Source organism: Leuresthes tenuis, unplaced genomic scaffold (assembly GCF_036924035.1).
Source record: "Leuresthes tenuis unplaced genomic scaffold, fLeuTen1.0.hap1 SCAF_24, whole genome shotgun sequence".
Lineage (NCBI taxonomy): Eukaryota > Metazoa > Chordata > Actinopteri > Atheriniformes > Atherinopsidae > Leuresthes > Leuresthes tenuis.
In genome coordinates this window covers 10,379,090-10,400,759 of record NW_027325378.1, presented here as the reverse complement: position 1 = coordinate 10,400,759, position 21,670 = coordinate 10,379,090, and the positions used below count along the sequence as shown (strand labels likewise).

Here is a 21,670-nt window from a genome sequence, read left to right as displayed (position 1 = left end):
AAAAAGGTATGTTAAGCTCTCCTGTCACTTTGAATAATGAAGACTATGAAACAGTGTTCAAAATTCAGAATCTTATTTTGCACCAGCTATAACAAAAACAGACAAGCATCACATACAAGTGGCAAAATTCACTTTACTTCACTTCAGAAAGAGCTTGTCAAGGTAAAATAATGACTGGCGGGGATTTTGCAGGTCCTCCTGTTTAATTAGCTAGTCTGAATACTGACAGTATCATCTGAGCTCTAGAAAACGGTGCACAGATGTATATGCTAATTAGGAAACAGGGGGTTTTCTTAATGTTGCAGGATGGTGACCTGATTATTAATTTGGACCCTAGAAATACTATGATTCGGATTTCTCCCACTGCACAACCTCACTGGATATCATTTTTGAGGATCAGGTGGGTGTAGCGGCCAATGACAGTGACGCACAGGCCCACTAACCTGACTGATGGTGCTCATAGCTCTCATATAGCTCTCGTTTCGGGAGCGAAATTTAGGTGAGGCCAGCAGCCCTGCCGGGTCCAAGCTGTCCAGACTCCTATTGATGGAAACCTCACTCACCGCCCGCAGATAGCTGTGACTCCGAATCTGCAGCTTGGGTGAGTGCTCTGTGGAAATCCTGCCGCAGGAGAAGGAGAGAAGCAAAAAAAAGGTAAAACAGTGAAAACCAGGAAGACAGAAGCAGAGGAAAAACATGGTAAGTGTGGGAGAGCTGAATCTCCAAAGGAAAGCAAGAAATTATATTTGCCTGGTACTTGGCAGTGTGTATGTACCCAAAGATAAAGATCAATGCAGAATTGCTTCAGGAGACACCCTTATCTAATCAAAAAGCACAGAATTACAGAGGAACACTCGCAGTAAGTTTAGATAGTCTGTCCTTGATAGTTTGTCCTTCAAGAGCTTTCTAAACCACTTGACGGTAAGAAGACTTGAATACACGTCAGGAAATGGAGGTGGGCGAAAGTGTGCCTGTAAGGTCCTATCAATTTACACACTTTCTTACAAAAACAGACAAAAGACACACAAAAAAACCTATAGACTGACTCAAAAACGCACACATCCTGTCTCCAAGGAAGATGAAAAGGTGTCTCATTATCTCGCACCTGCCTCCAATCTGATCGCTCAGCATGCTTCACACCTATGTGCATCGGAGTGTTTGCATACATGTGAAGAACTGTGTGTGAGTTGCAGTTCCACAGCAATTGGACATGAGCCAAACAACTCATAAATAAGGGAAAATAAAACTATCAAGGGTTCCAATAGGCTTTCATCCCGCCTTTGATGCTCAGGTCTTAAAATCTAACTTACTTTCCTCTGGATGGAAGGTCCATAAAGCCGACATGTAGAAAACAAAGTGCAGTGAGGGAAATGAATACAACACAAATAACATCAGTTAAGATTTTTTAAGATTAGTTTGAAAAAAAAAATCAAATGTGAGAAGTATAAGTACAACATCCAAATTATGTCACACACACACACAGACATGCACACACACAGTCTCTCATTTTTACATACAGTGCTTTAAAAGCATTCTCACAGAGACATTCTGTGCAGCCCCTGATCTCTGCCTTCAGCTGAGATCTGTTTTAATTATAGATTTCAACCTTAAAATAGAGCACAAAAACCACAGCAAAGAAAACTAGATTAGTCATTCTTAGATGGAACACTGGAAAGTAGAGGTAAAGTGGAGGGACAGATGAACCATTGAAATAGGAATAAGGATGCTGATTGGACACTTATTAATTGACAAACATGCATTCATATACCTAAGCTGCCATCCTGGCTTTTTTAATACTGAGAAGAATCTGCAGCATAAAAGCTATCAAAAATTAAGTCTTCCTGCCTGTGTTATTGAATGAATTCTTATTCAATCTGAGGGTTCCATCAAGGTATTTCAATTGTAGGTCTTGTGGTGTCAGACATTCACAAAGTACAGGTCCATTAGACAAATCTCTTTAAAAAAAACTCAATAGAGAATGCTAAAATCAATATGGGAAACAACATTAGCAAAAAACTATCCCTGCTCCTCTTTGGATGCCCAGAAGCATCGTAAAGAAGTAATGAGGTACCTGATAATTCAAGAGTAAGGCTGAAATAGTTATGACAGTAAATCAGTTGACAAAAAGAGCTGGATGGGCACTCAGTGAGAATTTCTTCCCACAAAACCAAACTGACAATTTCACAATGTTAAAGAAACGGATCCAGATCTACACAAACATTCAATGGGTCCTTCCTTTGCTGATTGCCCATACAGATTACAACGCTGAAACAGAAAACACAAAAAAGAAAGAAAGAAAATGCATGATAACACCAGGTAAAGGACTGTAAGTGAACACTAATCTGATACTGTTTACAGTTAGCTAGTCTGAATGTCAAGTATTCACATTGTCCGTTTTCACAAATGATTGAAAGTAATAAATCTCAAATAACTAATCTGAAAAAAATAACAGTTTACACAAAAACAATTTAGAAGATTAATTTTGAAATGTAGCAATTGTGTAGTGTTGATGTGACAGATTCTGTTGTTTTTCTTGTTTTGTTGTGTTTCTGGAACATTTTATACCTCACAGCTGGTATTTTTGTGTGTGTAATGTTGCTGACTGACTGTTTTCAGGTCACACGTTGAGAAGATTAAGGTTTGGTTTAGATCAAGAATGACAGTTAGATTGACTCACTTTTTGTGCCAGCACCAAGTGGCCATGAACAAAACTTCTGTGATTGCTTCCATTTTCAGCACTTGTTCTCACCATATTCTTAAGCGGTCAAGAGAGAGGAGATATTTTTTTACTTTTCAAAGTAAGATGTGTTATGATGTAGATTCCAAACCTCAGAGATTAATGTGAATCATTCATATAGGCAACTTTGAATCTGAGTGTGGGTGATGCACAGAGGGATGAAGTCAAGGAGAAATCTACCCACAATATTATTCCTGTCCACATCTTGTTCTTGATTTCCCCTGTGGGCTGATTATACATCAGTGAAGTCTACAGTGGCATCTTAAATGGCAGACCCAGCTCTGAATCAGTACCACCTGAGGATGAGTTGTTAGTGTGCCCTAAGGTTTCTCTCTATGGTACAACTGACATTTATGACACATATTCTTCTGCCACTCACAAATAAAAGCTGGTCAGGACTATTAGCTGATTCCACTACATTTCCAATCCTTCTTGTAAGTGCATATCTATTCTTTTTTTTCACCTATCTTTCCCCCCATCCTCTTCATTACATTTTATCTTTTGTTTGCTTCACCTTGTCTTTTCCGTCATCCTGCTTATCTATCCTCTTCTATCGTTTCCTCTTTTGCTTTCATCTCCTGTGACAATCTGAAACAAAAAAAACCCTCCTCACTGTGGTCGGCTGTGGTTGCAGGGATGGACGGATGCATCTTCTCAGCAAGACAAAGCAAATGTGATAAAATCCAGGCCAGGAGTGAATTACTTTGGCAAAAATAAAAACGTCTGTTTCCCCTGAGCTCGATTGGGTTTTACCAAAGGATTTTTACCCAGGATTTACCCAAGCAATTCAAATACATGCGTTATCTTAGTACCAAGTGTTTTAGTATAGAGAAAATATAGAATTGGGTGAAAATAAACAAATAGCAACTTCTTAGGAGCAATTTGAGGATAGACAAGGACAGAGTGGTCACAGATTGGGCTCTGAAACATATGGAACAACAGAGCTGATTATTCAGTCACTGCGGAGAGGTGGAGATTTGAGCCAGTTCCCAAAAGCACAATGTGAACACAAGATATCAGCAGCTCCCGCCTCATTCTCTATCTCCAATATGCAGCACTGCAGTTTGGTTTGTTTCACTGGGTTCCATCAAATGATGATGGCATTCCTGTGGCACACTCAAGTCATTAGTGGCCCCCAAGCTGCGCCACTCATACTTATGTAAGAGTGTGTATTTGTGCGCTTGTGTTTATGCAGCCAGTAACAATAACTGAGATTACATGGGTGTTCTTATCATCTCTGGATATTACACAGCTAATCAGACACAGCTGCATGCTTTAAGATAATACTCATGTCATCGGTTGTCTAACTGTTTTTGTGAAGTATGATCTAAAATACCTCCTGTTATTATTAGCTAAACTTACAGTGTATTGGCTATAGGGGGCTCTAATGGCATCTTTTTTTTTGCCATATTTATGTTTTCAGTTGTGCAGAATAGCATTAGCATACAAATTGTGTCTTTGTTACATCAGAACAAGAAAGTGACATTTATATCTACAGAGGGTGTAGATCTGTCTTTGCCTTATGTTAGTAACCATATATACATACTCAATACACATTTTACCTGCAATACAACTGAAGCAACTTTCCCATAGGGCAATAAATCTTCACCTCATCAATCAATACCACTGAAATTGTTAGATTATGTGTTGTTGGCAAAAAAATGATGGCAAAAAAAGAGATGACATATTTAATACAGTTGAAGATCTGTTATTTGCCAAAAGTAACAAGGAAGACAAGGACACCGCTACAGCGAACTAAGTGAAGAAAAGACGATTAAATGTAAATCATACAGTTTGAAAACAAGCCAACAGATTACTTACACCACTACTTAAAGAGGAAGGAAATAAGAGTGAAGGCAACAAAATTGTGGGTGTTTTTTTCTTACTACAGACCAAACTGTCTGTGCAAAATCACCCTAAATGAAATTATATGGCATTTAAGTTTAACCAGAATGGTTTTCTTATGTATTGTTACCACTCCGTCAGCTAACAGCAATTAACTTGCTAAGTGTAATATTAAGATCACTGATATGAATAATGGCCACGGCCACAAATGTAAGAAAATCTGCAATGAATCACACAGTCCCTCTACTAATTTGACAACTGCTCAACTTCTAATTTGTAATACTAACATTTCTTATTATCCATTGCTTCAGAAAGAAATAAGGTCAGAAAATGTCTCAACGTCTTCATAAAGTTAACGGTGCACACAACTTTTTGGGTGTGAAGGTGTAAAGACTTAATACCTAATCTAACAAGAAAGAGCAAGAAGCAGCTTGTGAAAGTAAATCAATGATAAAACTCAGCTTTCAACCTCAGCTCTTACAAAAAATGCATGATAAAACACTCGATCCATAATGCTGTTGTGCTGTGTGGCGATGCAAAGGATGAAGATTCAAGCTGATCCAAGTGTCCAAAGTCAAATTCCCACTGCAAGATTTCAAGCCTGATTTTTGAGTTGCAGGCAAATGGCCCAAATCTGAGTCAAATCTCAGGTAGAGACTTGTCAGCATGACAGCAGTAACTGCTTGATAAAAGTCAGGCAGATGAGCTGCTGGTTAAGTCTGGAGAAAAATCTTGCAGTGTGTGAGCCCTGCTGCAGATTCATGTAGTGTGAACTCTCTGTGATTTAAAAACTCCTCATTACAAGAGGAGCATGCCAAAGGGTGTCACAAATACAAAAATCTTGTAGCCTGAACTTGGCTCAAGTTGTAACGAGCAGGTAGATAAGCTGTGATCACATCATGCACTCAAGCTGCAAGCGGCAGGAATATAGGTTAGTAAGTTTGTTGATTTTCTCTTTGACTTTCTTTCCCTCTATCTCTCCTGTCGGTTTCACTGGTGCTGTTATATTCAAAAGGCATGCAGGCTGACAGCTAAACCAAAAAAGGTGCAATGAAACTGAATAACGTGACGAGATGAATGTGCAGATTAACATGAATTTTACACAGATTAATTGGAAAAATATTGCAATGTTTGTTTATGCTTCATTTCATTTATCTAAATTCTTCTTATCTTTTTTGTCCTGCCCTCAATAAGTTTGGTAATGATTATGTCCAACAATAAGTCGCTAAATGTTTGATCAAAACTTCACAACGTGAGATGACTATCTAAAAAAGTTACCAGGAAAACAGTAACTGAAAAACAAAATGGAAAATAAAATCTTTCAGAACTGTGTGCTGCATGAAGCTGTTTGAAGTCTAAACCTGGGCTATAACTTAGAGTTGCAATTTCTTCAGAGATTTAAACTCCTGTGATAAATTTGACCTCAAATCATTCAAAATGTCTGAATATTTTCAAATAATTGTTGGCCAACTTTATTTTTTGCAACAGACAATGCTATAAAAGGTTCCACTGTCTTTAAACTACACCTCACCAAGTCTTTAAGTTAGCAATGGCCTTTTCACAGTTTCAGAGGTAGTTTAAAATACATCTTTTATTAAATATATTTGGTTTATACAATACAGAATTTTTTTTAAGAACTAGAAACTTAAAGACTTACTGAATTGAATAATAATTTTGAATAGCCTTTTAAAAACTGGATTTGCATAAATACATTCCAATGTGTTATATATGAAACACTTCAATTTGTCAGAATGTGTGTGGAAAACTATGTTGCGCAAACAGCAAGTCACCTTCTCTGACGATAAAGGGTTTAAAATAGTAGCTTATGGTACATGGTATATTTTCGAGGGCTGCATTTCATTAAAAAAATTTAAAAGTCAAAATCTTTTCATGTGCTTGGACTTTAATCATTGCTGCTTGCAACTATAATTAGAAATGTAACAATTCAGGTCATTTGAAAGTGTCAGCGTGCCCTTTGGGAAATGTGTATGGCATTCTTTAAAATAACATTTCTAATTGAAAAAAAACCCTCCTCCAAAACTAAGTAACTGACAATAATAGTCTCATTCTTAGCACACACTCACTTGAGAGTGGTCATCTCTGTGAGAGACGGCTGAGTGGCCTTCAGGTAGCTGGCTCGTCTTGCCTGGACCTTGGGCGAGGGTTTTGGACTGCAGTCTGAGTCACCGCTATCTTCCTCTGCCATGGCCTTGATGTAGCTGCCGCTACGCATTCGCCGGCAGGGAATCTCGTCATCCTTCCCAAGTGGAGAGAAACTACTCCAGTCATCCTGAGGTACCTGTAGAGATGAGGTGTGATTAGTTTCAGAACGATTGAGCATCCAGTATCCTCTGCACATGAAAACTCCAAGAGATGCACAGACAGGCAAGATTACAATATTTTCTAAATCTGTGTCTACAGCTAACTTGAAAAGATAGTAATAGTAATAGTAATAGTACAGTATCAATGCAAGGTCTGCCTCGATCGTACCATAAGCTTGACAGTGCCGGTGGCCTTCTTTTTTCTGTCCAGTGACGCAAGCTGCATATCAAATGCAGGGCATTAATTGTTTTGACAAAACGTTGCAGCAATCTGGCCTGTGTCTGCTCTCCTGACTTTTCACACACATTAAAGAAGGTACAAATAAAAGGAGGCAAAGCTATTTCCTCGCACTAATCTAAAAGAGAGGGAGTCAAAGACAGCAGACACTGAGAGAGGTGGGGGGGGACAAAGAGGGTTTTGTTCAGCAGAACCACTGCAGTCCCAATGTGAGTGGCTGTTAGGACACCAGGTCTGAAGTGCAAGAAATGAGATACAGAGCAAGAAAAAAAAAAGTGTGGAAAAATAATTCAATGGACTGCAGTGTATCTAGGAAACCAAGCTGACCTTGATGTCAGGGGAAACTATAGACAGTCTTAGCATCTTGGTCAAAAGTAGGTTTGCAATGACACCAAAAATGGTTAATTGTTGTCACTGAGTAACGGTCAAAGAAATAAAACTGAAGTTGTGCTTTCAATCTTGTTTTTTTTCTCCTTTTTGAAAAACAGCCTCCCAGTAGAATATGGCATGTCAAATATACTGCGACTTGTAGCTGCTGCATGAACACTGTAGGATCCCATCACAGTAGGTGATCCAAACAGCCTCTCTTTATATTCAACTCAAAAAAAAAAAAAAAAAGCCCGAAGGCAATCTTGTCAAGTTCTCACTGAGAGCAAATCTCACTTTCTAGATTAAAAAAAAAGAAAAGAAAAAGAAAAGCAGTTTTAGTCTGGAAGAATTGTAGCGACAACACCCTTTCTTGATTTTCTTGCTTGTTTTCAGGATGTTAAAATGCATGGCCATACAGAACATTCTGCCTTTTACGTTTCCCTCCTCACACTCCCCTGTTGCCCTTGTTTGCTCTCTTATGGTCGTACAGTGAGCACAGGCTTGCACGCATACACTTCCTTGCCTCTATTCTTGCTGCTTCTTCTCTCTTCAAACTGATAATATGCAGTTCACTCCAATGTGAGAAGAAAAACAATAAAATGCAATCTGAGACACTTATATCTTTTCTATAACAGAAAAAGTCAGTCAGTTTGGTTGGCGTATCAGTGTATTTGTGTCCTTTCGTTGTTGTGGGAGTGTGTATTACCACTGAGCTTAGGGACAGAGGCATTTTTCTTTCAGTTTTTTGTCTGCTCAACTCTCTGATCTCGTAGTAGCACTGTATTGACTGACTGACCACCACAAGCACGATCTGAACAGCTAGCTAAATGCAGTTAAATGTGACAATTTTCAATAAACAACAAATTAGGTTTGTGTTTTCTAATCTTTGCTGTGTTGTATACTCTAGAAAGAAAGACTGAGCAATGCTACTTAAATTTTCTGGATTATAGAATGAAAGATTAAAGCATTATTTCTCTTTTACAGTAAATGCTAAGTACTCGTTGTTGCGACCTTAGACATATTGCACAGTCCGTATTCAATGACACACACACACACTTATATGAATGTTTCCATGCATGGGGGAACAAAGACAGATGAGCAGATGCCACGTGAAGTTTAATCAAAATGTTTTATGATTATACAAAGGATAAAAACATTGTAAGACCAATGATCAAGGGAATAACAGTATGGGTTCTGGGGCACTGTATCCTTGATCAAACTCTTTAACTCACACAGACAAATATGGATACATGAAGAAAAACTGAAATATGGAGGAGCAGCTGGCCTCAGATGATATATGAAGGATGACATACAAAAGGTGGGGCTCTTGAAGCAGTCCTACCTGTAGGAAATGGCAAGTGCGTCCCTGCTCAGCTTTCACAAGAGCTTTATCTAGGTTGACTGAAGCCTTCTGGTAGACCTCTCTCGCTCTGCTCACTGTCAGAGTAGAGGACCACGAGCTCTTCTTCAGCTGGACTTGTCCATCAAGCGCACCCATCAGTGGCAGGGCTCCACTGCTGCCACCGGAGCATGTTGAGCACTTCACGTCGTTGTTGCTGCGCGATGTTTTTAGCGACTGGGCGCTAATTGTGTTGTAGGACTCCATGAAATACTGCGACTGTGATTTGTCTGGGTGCCGCCCCATCGTCATGACCCCAGAGGGCATCGCTCCACTGTTGCCCCCTTGCTGATGATGATAGAGACACACTTCCCGATCAAGCGTGTCGTCTGAACTCCAGTAGCCTGATATGGCAGATCGCATCTTAGGCTCAGACTTGGAGCGGTCTTTGCTCTTGCTGCGCTTGCTGTGCTTTAAGGTGCCAGAGCATGATGGAGGATCATCAGGACTGGATTTGCTGCCATTCATCCTCCCGCTTCCTCCTCCACCAGACCCTGAAGGCCCCTCCAGAGAGTGGGACTTGGTGAAAAGCTTTTGGACGGAGTGAACAAGGTGGCGGATTCGACCTGGGCTGTCACTGCGTTGGTGCTCTATCGCGGTGCGCTTATACTGCAGTGTGTGGTAGCCTTCACGTCGCAATGGTGCTTGGCAGTCAAACTGCTCCAGCAAGTTCGAGGGGATGCGGTTGTTGTTGCCTCCACTTCCCTTACTGCTCCCTGTTGGGCCGGTGTAAGGCACAACAGCGCCGCACTCCTCTTTCAGCTCATGATGAGAGCTGTAATGTCTACGAGGAAAGGTGCAGCTGGCCAGGTCAGGATAAGTACTGCACTCAGTCTGGAAGGAGTTCCGCTGGTTGTAGCAGGGGTGGTCAGCCGAATGAGCCTCCCCTGGGTTGAGGAAGTAGGACCGACGATCCGAGTGTCCCAGGGTCATAGAGTCATAAGAGGGGTCACAGGTCACTGTGTGGTGACTGCGGCTGCTGGACAGGCCTTTCATTGTCATCGTGGCCAGGTCAACATGCACATCCAACTGTTGCTGCAAGGAGTCCGCACAGGCCCCAAATCTAGCTCTTCAAACAAAACGCCACCAAGGAGCAAAACAGACAAACAGGAAGAGAGACACAAAAAAATCATTTTAAACTTTACACATTTGCACACACTCAAAGCACTTCTTAATGTTGTCATTGTTTTGCTTGAATTTAAGGGGGATGCTTTTTGGCACACCTCCAAAGATGAGAAAACGTGATGACAGGACACGAACCTCTTCTTCTCTTTCACTCTTATCTTTGTCCTTCAAAACATGAGAGGGAAAATCTCTAAATATAGAAACCACAGGGCATATTGCCCCTGACACCTGAATCTGCTCTCAAGCTACTGTGTACATTTTTGTGTTTGGTCTGGAAGAATTCATTGAAAAAGTGACAGGGGATTAAGAACAGAGGAAAACAATGCAAGAAGGAGTATCAAGAAGAATGCAAATCTATTTCTAGCTCAACTGTTTGCTATATTTGTTCAAGGGCACTGCAATATGAAACATCACAGTAACTAAACAAAAATATTAAAAGAAGCTGGGAATAGGATGCCGAGTTGTAAGCTGTGCTGAGTCTTAATGAAAAAATATAAGCTCACAACAACAGCCCAATGTCTTTGACTTTCAATCCAGTGCTTTTACAGAACAGTGGCGGAACCGATTCAGTAAAAAAAAAGTGCATACTTCTTCTTTACAGGATACCTGTTCAGTGTAGGTGCATACACATCTTCCCAAAAAACAACAAACACAGCAAATGATCCCACTTTCTCTCTATGCCATTATTTCTTCTAGAGGAAAACTAATTACCCAGTAAAACTCTGCAGACAGCTTCTGGGCTGAGAGAGGCAACTGCAAAAAACGACCTTCTTCTCACATGTTGACATGAAAACAATTGCATCTATCAGCGCCCTTAAACTGCTTTCCTTACCCATCTGAGGCTGTGGCTAGCTAGTTGCTGAACCCACAGTTTCCAATGGACCGGAGGTGAAGCTAACGAGACAATAATAAGAGCCCACGCCCCCCTGTGTCGCTCAGTGACAGCAGTGTGGTCGAGCCACAGCGTGCAATTCATTACTGCGATTTATAATGCAATACCAAAAGCCACTGTGGTAGATTAAAGAAAAAGAAGAAAAAAAGGGAAAGCGGGGAGAGAGGAAAGCAACATAACAGAAAACGAGTGAGCCAAATCAAGTGGTCAAATACTCAAGCAGAGGACATAGTGTAGGTCAAATGTGTATTTATGTGCATGAAGTTACATTCATCATTTTCTTGAACTGTAAACCGGGTGCAGGATTAATTGAAAAACTTTTCAATTATTCATGCAATTTCATTGTATGCTCTAAAACGCAGGATTAAATGACTCAGGGGAGAGAATTAAGTTAATATATTAGGCTACTCTTTTATTGTAAGAGGGAAAACGGAAAACATCATGGTCACACCCCACCCCCATCTGCAAAACACCTTCAAGAGCAAACTTACATAAAGAAAACACTACATAATTACAAGAACATACACGGTGTCCACTTCTTGCAGAGCTCTTAAAAGCGGTCTGAGTGCAACTAAAGGTATTCATTGCAGTTGACAGATATCCCTTCTGTTGGCTGCTGAAGCACAGAATGTGACCTAAATAAAAGGCCCTCGCGGTGATCTGCAGCAATGTGTTTGTGACACAGCTGTCTTGCAGTGCTGCACTAAAGCAGAAAAACGGAAGTTGGGTCATGTGAGCTATCTGCCTGGTAGCAACACATACACATAAACACACAAACATGCAAATACAGAGTGTAGCTGACAGGCTGCATGTACATGCTGAATTTTGATGCTGCTAACTTGTATAGCGCAGTTTTTCAACAAGTAGATCTGCTGGTTGTACTGCATCTGTCAGGTGTGGTCTACAGTGATGTGCGGTCATAGACTGCTCTGGCTACGTATTATGATCCATGTCCATCATAGCAGACCAACCCAGTTGGGTGTCTACATGTCTAGTGAAGTTAACCTGCCTTAATGGACATTGACAACTGGACAGACCCCTCCTAAGTTGCGGTGAAATGTTTCTGTAATACTATTAGGCTAACTTTTTTGTAATTGATCTTTCCATGCTGGCAGTTAATGAGCCAATTGCCATGTCCTCACATTCCTTTCATGCACAAGACCAAATTGAATTTATGATAATTAACTTTATTTTCTAGCTTTTAAAGCAGTTCTTAGTATCATTAGCTGTAGCTAGCTGGCTAATTAAACTAAAGTTTGCTGCAGAAGTTAATTGAAGTGTCATCTACCGAATTTGCAATGTTTCAGTTTCTTTTAATACAAAAGCCTGTCAATGGGGTCTTGATAGCTACAGGATATCCATGGACCAATTACTGTACGGGCCTACTGTTATATTAATAGAACTCACTTAAACAAATATTCAAATATTCCCATGCAAAACAAGCATACAGATGAAAAACAAGATACCCCGGCAACTTGTGCCTTTTAGTTTGAATAGGTTCTAAAACCTACAAGATATACATACATTTAAAGTGACTGTATATTAAAACTATAGACATACGAAAAAAAAGGCTGTGAATGATGTACTCAATTAACAAAGATGGTTAAATTTTCTTTGGATGCCTAATTTCTTTCAGCTCTGATTAGATAAAAGTAGAACTTTTTAATCAGCATCTCACACAGAAAGCCAACTAGGATGCAGCCTCACAATGGTAAAATCTATATCTAATGTTTTTTACATCACACTGAGCTTTGCTCACTAACGCAAGTGAATAAATGTGGTATGACAATGCAAAGCAACGTTGACTTATTGCACACCATCTTTAAAGGAAGCGGAAAAATCAATATGTCTTAGTGTAAGATTCTGCTGCTGATAGAATGAAAATCTGCTGTATGGATTGCAGTTCATCTGTCTACTCCATTGACATCAAACTGGCTGAAGGATGCAGGTCACTGGCCATGGAGCTTCTCTGAGGCATGCGAGGCCACACAGCTTGCTTGTCCTTGATTTTCAACCTAAAGGTTGAAAACATTACCAGTCTCCTCAAATGGAAGTTAGAAATCATCTCAGGGGATTCGGCTCATCTTACGTGTGTGTTCCTGCGTTTGTGCAGATTAATTTAAGAGTGCAGCACCTTACTTTCAGCTGATAAGTGAAGTTTTGCCTTTGGTGTGGCAAATAATTTACAGTCTCAGACTCAGGTTTTCAGATATGCCTGTACTGTTGCTGAATTCTGCTCTTACGACATTATGTAGCATTTAAAAATTACATTTGAAAAGCTTGCCGGAAATGCATTTTTCTAGAGACAATATTCCAACAGTTCTTTAAAAAAGATTCACAGATCTTACATGACTGAGTTTCAAAGAGATATCCCATCCAAGCAAACGTGAAATCTCTTGTTATGGTGTTAAAACACTAAAGTATTTAGATGGGATACTGTACTTTCCTTATTTTCCTGTATTTTGGGAGAATGGGCCTTTATAAATTGAGCATATGAAGATATATTAGGAGCAATGGCTGGAATAAACAAGGTAATTAACTTTTCAGAGAAGAAAAATCAGTGTGACAGAAAATGCCTCCTGTACATACTGAACAATAAAGAACATAATAGATCCTCTGCTTGCTGTATGTTCAGATATGTATGTCTGTATGAGCCACTTAGAGAAGCATTCACATCATTTTCAATGAGACTTTCTTGTTCTCATAAATCTATCTCAAACACAGACACAGAGGAGTTGGTGAAGAAATAACAGTGGTAGAGAGGATACTGTCATTTGGAATATCTGAACAGTGACTTTGATAAGAAAAATCCCAGGACAACAATGTTGTGCAACGTTTTAAACACAGTCAGGGGACAAACGGCTGCTGACAGCTTTGTTTCGATGAAATGATGTAATGGTAGCTTTTAAGGATGTCAGGAGAGTCTGGGAACTTTCAACTTTGATGTCCTGCTGTTAAAATGGCTGTTAAATGATTGATGACAATATCACCTGATTTTTCTCACTGGCTGTAGCAAGACAACATAGCAAGGAAAATCTCAAAGCATTGCCTTTGGTTTGTTTGATGCCTTTCATGAAATACATGAATATTGACAAAAGCAATGTGAAACTGATGGAAAAACAATGCTTTCAGCAGGCCTGACACACAGATTTGAATACAAAGATAAAGCGTGGTTTTGCATGATTGTGTTAAATGAGAGTGTTCTTGAGTGACGTTCATAATTTCTGTGGATTTTGAAAAAATGGGAAGTGTGTGCAGCTCTCATTGTGACATTGAACAAACAGTCTTGCAGCAACATTCCCACAACAGATGGCAAAAATTGGAGTCCTAAAACAATGCAGGGTTCAGAAAGGGGCTATAAGGGAGTTAGTGAGGCACGCAAGCAGAATGTGAAGGATAATAAATGTATTGCATGGTCGAATGTTGCATCAGAACAGTTTCAATCTAAATTCAGGCCTTTCTATATGGAGTTTGCATGTTCTTCTCGTGACTTCCCTCCAGGTACTGTGGTTGCCTCAGACAGTTAAAAAACATGCATTGTTTTAATTGGTGATTTTAAATCAATCTTGTGAGTGAGTGTGAGCATGCATGGCTGTTTGTTTTATTTGTCTCTGTGAAGTACTGGTGAGCTGTCCAGGGTTTACCCTGCTTCTCACCAAATGGTAGCTGGGATAAGCTCCAGCTCCCCATGACCTTAAGGCGTTAGGCGCTTTAACTAACTCTGTCCTTACCTGTGTCATGTACAATCATGAGGTATGTTTGAGGTGGTGCTCCCAACACAAATTTTGTCACAGAGCTGTTGGTCTGTTTTCTAAGTTTCTTTTAGGTGTATTTTGCTCTTGCTGTTTGATTTGAAGTTGATTTCCAATTTTTCACCCTCTACTGAAGCACTACATAGCACGTTATGATATGGGGAGGAGAGTTCATAGGAGCTCATAAAAAAAAGAAAAAAAGAAATGAACATGAACTTGTTTATTTTAGTTAGTTCAGAATTTTAAATGATGAACTGTGAACATTACCGAATTCAGACATAATCTGTGTTAGCTGAATTTTGAACTAGTCCTTGTGAAGTGTGAACTTGATCAACCCTGAAGGAAGATAAGGAGGTAGAACATTACTGTGTGACAGGTTACTCAACATGTTTCCATTGCAACTACCATGTAGCCTTTATTCAAAACACTGTATTAAGAAACTGTTGGTAATCTGATCAATAAACCTGACAAATTCATATACACAGCACAGCTTTAAAGCACTTTTTAAAAAACTTTTCATTGACTGATATACTTCGACACTAAATCTTTGTATTGGCTGTATTAATGAAGCAACATGCCTTAATGGATGGCTGGATGTTTGTGGTTTCTACAAGACAAATCCTTTGCCACAATCAAGCTAATTGGGCTGACTGTCAGGGCTCTTTCTGAAGAATGGAGTGACTGTGTTGAGTTACAGACGAGGACCTGCCAAACACATTCCAAAGATAAATTTCTCTGGTGATGAGGCCTGTTTGAGCATGATAAACAAATGAACAAAGGTATTAAATCCAGAGAAAGCCTTGTGTCAAGGAGGCTCTTACTGATTATTTGAAGAACTTTAGAGCCAAAAAAAAAGGATCATAGGAGGAAATTAGCATGGGAGGATAAGATTATTTTGATGTCAGTGACCTGGGCTTTGAAAGTACATCATCTCAGATATATCTTCCTGTAATCCTACCTTTATTCATTTTCATGACAATTATTTACTGACAATCTTTAAAATATTTAATATTACTTGTTTATTCCAAGAAAATCAAAAAGGAACATACCATGAGGAATCTATAGATTATTGCAGTAAAATATATGAAACATGAAAACAGAAATATTGAAAAATATCGCCCCAGTTGTATAAAAATGAATGCACTCATTCAGGAATCGCTTGATCTTTAACAAAAAAAAGATTCCACTGAATGACTCTGACACGAGGCTTTGACTCCATAACAAAAGGCCACGACTCCGCGGACATTGCTTTTTATATGGCTTAAGGTTGAAGCCATCATGATTACAGTGGAAATCCAGGAGAATGATGGCAGCTCAGATCGCTTCTTTTCATTTCACGTTAAAGGTTACATTCACAGTTAGATATGAAAAAGTTATTTCTAAAAGGCAGGCATGTGATCTGTCACAGCAACAATCTCAGGTTTTATTGAATATTAGATCGGCTGGTTGAGCGCTAAAGATGCGAAAATAAAATAAATAAATAAATAAATAAAATTCAAGATACATTACGTCTTTTTGCAAACTTTCCAAAAAATAATTTTTTCAATTTTTTTTTTAACAAAACTTGTCCTTATAAAACTGTCTGGGTCCTGTTTATTTTCCTTCCTTCAGTAAGGATTATCTTTTTTTTTTTTTTTACTATGGCTAGATTTTTTAACAAGTTGATCTAAACCAATGGGATAAAAATACAAGAGATACACACATAAAATCTAATTGATGTTTCCCAAAAGCCATTTTAGAAAATAATAATGCCGTATAGAGAAAATGTCATTTTGAGCCATTCAAACTAATCCATTTCCACAAATCATGATAATGAAGAGTATGAGAGGTTATTATTTTCTTGCTTGTTTCTCTTTTTTCCTTAATAAAGTTCAATAGAGCTATCCATAAAAAGCGGCAAAGGAAATTGGACAGGAGAGGACAGCATCGCCATGGAAACAAATGGATTTTCTGGTAAAAAAAACAATGTGTTTTCACCCCCAGCTAATGAGAACTCATATGTGGCAACTGCTTTGGGATCATATGTGTGGACAGACGCAGAAGTCGTCATTTCTTATGCTTTATATCTTCATATAACCACAGGGCATGCAGGAAAATTGTGAAAAATGACCAAAACCACTCCTATCCATTTAGTAGAAGATAGAAATGTCATCAGTGACAGAGATAGGGATGTTATTTGTATCATTTTCTAAATGTAAAAAATAAAGAAAAAATGTGCAATTTAGACTGCATCAATCTACAGCATCAAAAAAATAAAACTAAAAATAAGGAAATACCTTTGGGAAAAACTGCTGTTCCCCTTTGAGATGCCAAGCACTGAAGCTGCTCTGGTGGCTACTCGTGACAAGTTATTCTACTTGCATTTATTTAATTCTTTTTTTGTTTGTCAGCTATATTTTCAAATTATTCCTCAACTGTTTATAAGTGTACCTATGTGGCATGGAAATGAAGAGCGTCAATGCATTTTTATCACAACTCAAAGTGGGACAAGACCACAGTCATAAATATATTCCGAGCCTGCCAACACACAAGCGAATAAATTATCTGTAAACAGCCTCTGACTGTGTTTGGATAGGCATTTCTATCTGTGCTCATACAGAGTAGTAATGTTACATTCTCTCTTAAGAGCCATAAAATCAGGGCCATATTATTCTGGCCTATGTGCAGGAGAGCGATGCAGTGCTGCAACGGTGATAACTAAATCAACTCTGGAGAGCCTGTGTGTGTGAGCATCTCTGTGCATACGATACATAGCACATTGTGTCCTCATCTATCAACTGCGGCCATGACCCACATGAGAAAAAGTTCCTCATTCTGATAATGTCAGTGTGAGGCTTCCTCCGTTTGGCATTTCTGTTGTGTTCATACACTTGCAGCTGATAATAAGTGTAACTTAGTTATGAGCCCCACCGCCAGTCATGCAGCTTCTTGAGAGCATCACAAATAAAATGAGCACAATTAAAATTGACCAAACAAATTGTGTGGATATTCAGCTGCCTCTCTGTCTTGTTACTGTTACTTTTAATTCACACCTCACCTATTCAAAATGAGAGACATGATGTGATATTACGTGACTTGCAAACACACAGTCACTGCAGTAAAAATCATGTTATGCGCATGCTCTTTGATTGTACAGTATGCACAGTATAATCACTGGCCACTGTCAGGCAGCATTAGCATCAGACTATGGCCAGAGGCAGTCAGTGTCAGGTGATTTCAAGTAACTGGCTCTACAGTTAATTACATGTCAGGAAACAGAGCAGATCATAAGTGCACACAGCTAATGTGTTAATATGCTTTTAGCTAATGTAGTCTAAATACCTACTAAATGCCCTTTGCTGTACAATAAAAAACTACTTTTATTAAACAGAATGTGCAGCGTAAACATTGTATTGATAATGTGCCAGTAAGGACCAATACAAATAGAGATTAGGTATCTACATCACTGGTCTCTAGACATGCCTTGAATGCCTGAATCGGTGGCCCCTGAGCGGCAAAACATTCAACATGGCTGCCATTGCGACTCATAAGATTGGAGAGCATTACAAATAAATATAAACTTAAATTAAAGGCTGTTAGTCTCTGGGTATCTGTGAACCACAGACATTAACATCAGGTCATACACTGGGTATCCTGATGTCTGTTCTATGCAAGGGAAATTCACAAAGCTTGAAAGCAATAAAAAACTTGAATGCCTGGTCAAACTAAAAGGGATTTGTCAGCTAAATTAAAATGGGAAAGTCCCAAATCAACATTCTGGTTGCATGAGGAGAGGTTCGTACCAACATATTTAATTTTATTCATTTATTTAATTTGTAATGAAAACCATGAGCCTGGATGAAATTTTAATGTAGAATCCACTTTGCAGCCTTTATTACATGTGAGCTCAGTCATAACTTTAGACAGTTAAAATGTTTTGGAGGCTTTGTTGTGGTGTCTAATAAGCTTTTTCCAATTACCCTCTCAATTTATAACATAAGGAGAACATCTGTTTTATAAACTAGGGGATCAGGATTGCAAAAGCAGGTTACAAACGTGATTTAACCTTTCATAAAAACGCCAGTGATACTTAATTTGAGCATATTTGGAGCAAACTTTAAACATTAGGTCACTTTCTGTACAAATATCCCTTGAGGAATAGGCCTGCTATTGTTCCTCTGAAGTTGTGAAGGCTAGTTAACATCTAACCCTAATCCAAAATGTAGACCAAAATAAGCACTGTTACACATGTTTTTTCCAGCAAATGCAAAATCCTTGATGCAGTGTCAGGGACTATAAATGGTAAGAATGCAAAATAGCTCGTCATGGTTAGTAATAATATTGTACAAAAATAGATTTTACTTAGAAATCTAACATAACGGACACCAAGTATCCACTGCAAATCCACATGTCCAACCCTGGTTGTCAGTGGCAGATATCCATTTGGCTCTCTTCTTTACTTTTTAGAATTTTGCAAAAAAAAAAGTAAAGCCATCTTCTGTCTGAATATTCTGCTACAGCTGATTGCACAACAGCTGTTCACCATTTTAGATGCTTTTTCTGTGTTTTCCAGCAGGTCAAACAGTCCTCGGCAACTGAGCCAGCAGTCTTTTTGCACTAAGTGACAAAAACCACTTGCTTCAACAAAATGAAATAAAAAAAACTACATAAACACATGTTTAAGTGCTTCTTTTGGACAGCAACTACAGATGATGAAATAATAATAGACAGCTGTTTTGATGCGATTATACATCTACTCCTGCTCTCCAAAGCTGTGCGCCTAACTTGTTAGGGCAGAGGTCACAGACTAGTAATGGGAGGTATTTGGGTGAAAACATAAGAGAAAGCTTGATGACTTGTCTCTACTTTACTGTGGGGGGCTTGTCACATCGAGAACATCTCAACAGCCGCTTGATAGATCTGGGAGTGATATCCACCATAGCAGGAGGGAGTGGGGGAGGGTTGGGTCTAACTCACTGTCTTCTCGCATAAGTGCTGGTGGAAGCATATCTATTACGACATGCACAAGGCAAGCAATCACAAATACAGATACAGCCCCATGGACATACACACTGGACACACACAGAGGTTGGGATGCATTATTCCAGCCCTCACTGCACACTTTGGAGATTTGATCCTAAACCAGACGAGCTGCCTGCACAGAGAACAGGTGTCAGACCAGACGATTGCTGAGGGCCCATGGTTAGTAGCGAGCTCCCAGCAGATTGCTCATCAGAAGTTGGCAACACCGAGAGGGCATGCAAATTCCTAACTTAATAGAGTCTAGGGATTATGTCATCAAAATGGACGTTATGTCTCCTGTCAACCTAAGCTCAGCCAAAGTCTATCAAAGACTGAAGACTGATGTCCTAAGGTGCTAACATTTAATGCCATTCAGTGCAGACACTCAGAAACATTTCTGATAAATGTCATCTTTGAAAAGAGAGAAAACTAACTCAAAGACACGAAAGAGAAATGAAGTCATCTCTGAGTCATCTATCTCAGAATAAAATAAGGCAATATTCTAACAGTAAAATGAATAATACTTAACATGTAATTTGATCACCCAAGCTTAATTAAATGTATATATTTCTGTGTAAAAGATTTCTCTGCAATAACAAAATATTGATTACTCAGGGTCATTCCTGTTTAAACAATCTTCATTCAGAAACATTTAGTAAGTTCTGCTCTTTCATGGTAAAACAGAGAAGATTCACACTTAACAGCCTAAACTGGAGTCAAATATTTGCCGCAGGGTCTAAAGCAGTGGGTAAAAGTTATATTTTCCACTCAAAATTCTAGCAACCGTCTAGTAAGAGGAAACACCATATGTGTGAGTTGAATATCATTCATTTTCATGGATATTTGAACTGTAAAATCCTCCTGCCCATAACTGAAAGCAGTTAAGTGTTTGAATTTGAAACGAAGCACTGAGTCTAAAATGTCATTTACAGTTTAGGGTTTTATGAGCAACCAAATGAACTGTGAAATGTGCAGCTCATTGAGCAAGTTAAATTAGCTTCCCATTTAATAATTTGTTCAGGTACCCACAGATAACAGATTCCAATTTACTGGTATACTGAGGCGACACACATTACATTTAAGAACAATAACTTTTTGCTTATTAGATGGTATCATGGGCATTGCTCAAGATGAGAACCAAAGTCGAGGGGTCCCAATGCAGAACAGAGATATAATCTTAAATTAGACTTTGAAAGGTAGAGAAGAAAGGCTTTAATTGAAGTGTCATTATGAATTACTGAACTGCGGATGTTTGAAGATAAAACATTTTTAGCGTTGCCAAGTGCTCTATCTAAAATAGACCTCATTAATGTCCTAATAAAAAAGCAAGAGTTGTTAAAAGCTTGAAAACATTAGAAATACTACATCTTAAATGTTGTTTATCATACTTTTTGTATTCCTATGCACTAAGCTATTGTTTTAGTAGTTCTATAAGACACCGTCGGCTGCAGAATCTGCATCATACACTGAAGCCTACTTATACCAATGTGTATTTTCAACCTCTTTGTGCCATGCAGCAAAGAATAATCAGAACAACTTGCACCAAGGCTACTTTGCTAGACAAATGGATTGCTTACAAGCTAACTTCTGTAGATTATTTATCTATGCTTTTTAAATCTTAGTCTAAGTATTTGAGTGAATGTAGCATGACGTGACAATCCCACACATCCAAGCTGCCAGTAGTCTATGTATATCAATATGAATGTCCAATCATTTGTCCTTCTGCCATATCTACAACCCTTTTCTGTTATTTGATGATTCATTAAGCTTTTCTCATTTCCTGACCACTAAGTATCTGTTGTGTTCTGCTGTAGTAGCCAGCATCAGTGGCGTGGCTCTCCTGCCACTAGCGAACAGTTATTTAATCTCATAGTCTCTAATTGCATACTTGTTTGGTCCCTAATCTCCATTAACACACACTACGGAAAACTGCTCGGTGCTGGAAACCAAAAATGTGGCTTCAACAGTGTAACATAAAGATTTTAGCTGAA

General features: G+C 38.9%; 1 protein-coding gene across 5 annotated transcripts in view; it reads right to left on the bottom strand.

Annotated features, from left to right (window-relative positions):
- The window catches only part of dlgap1b (discs, large (Drosophila) homolog-associated protein 1b), an 88,701-nt gene that overhangs the window by 31,627 nt on the left and 35,404 nt on the right, over nucleotides 1-21,670 (bottom strand). For 4 of the 5 annotated variants that reach the window (XM_072378665.1, XM_072378666.1, XM_072378668.1 and 1 more), the window contains exons 3-5: nucleotides 8,853-9,978; nucleotides 6,667-6,881; nucleotides 444-621 (exon numbers count right to left, since the gene is read on the bottom strand). In XM_072378665.1, the coding sequence (XP_072234766.1) occupies nucleotides 444-621; nucleotides 6,667-6,881; nucleotides 8,853-9,911 (1,452 nt within the window). In that variant the 5' untranslated portion in view covers nucleotides 9,912-9,978. The remainder of the gene's footprint in view (nucleotides 1-443; nucleotides 622-6,666; nucleotides 6,882-8,852; nucleotides 9,979-21,670) is intronic. The other variant, XM_072378667.1, reaches the window with a different exon arrangement.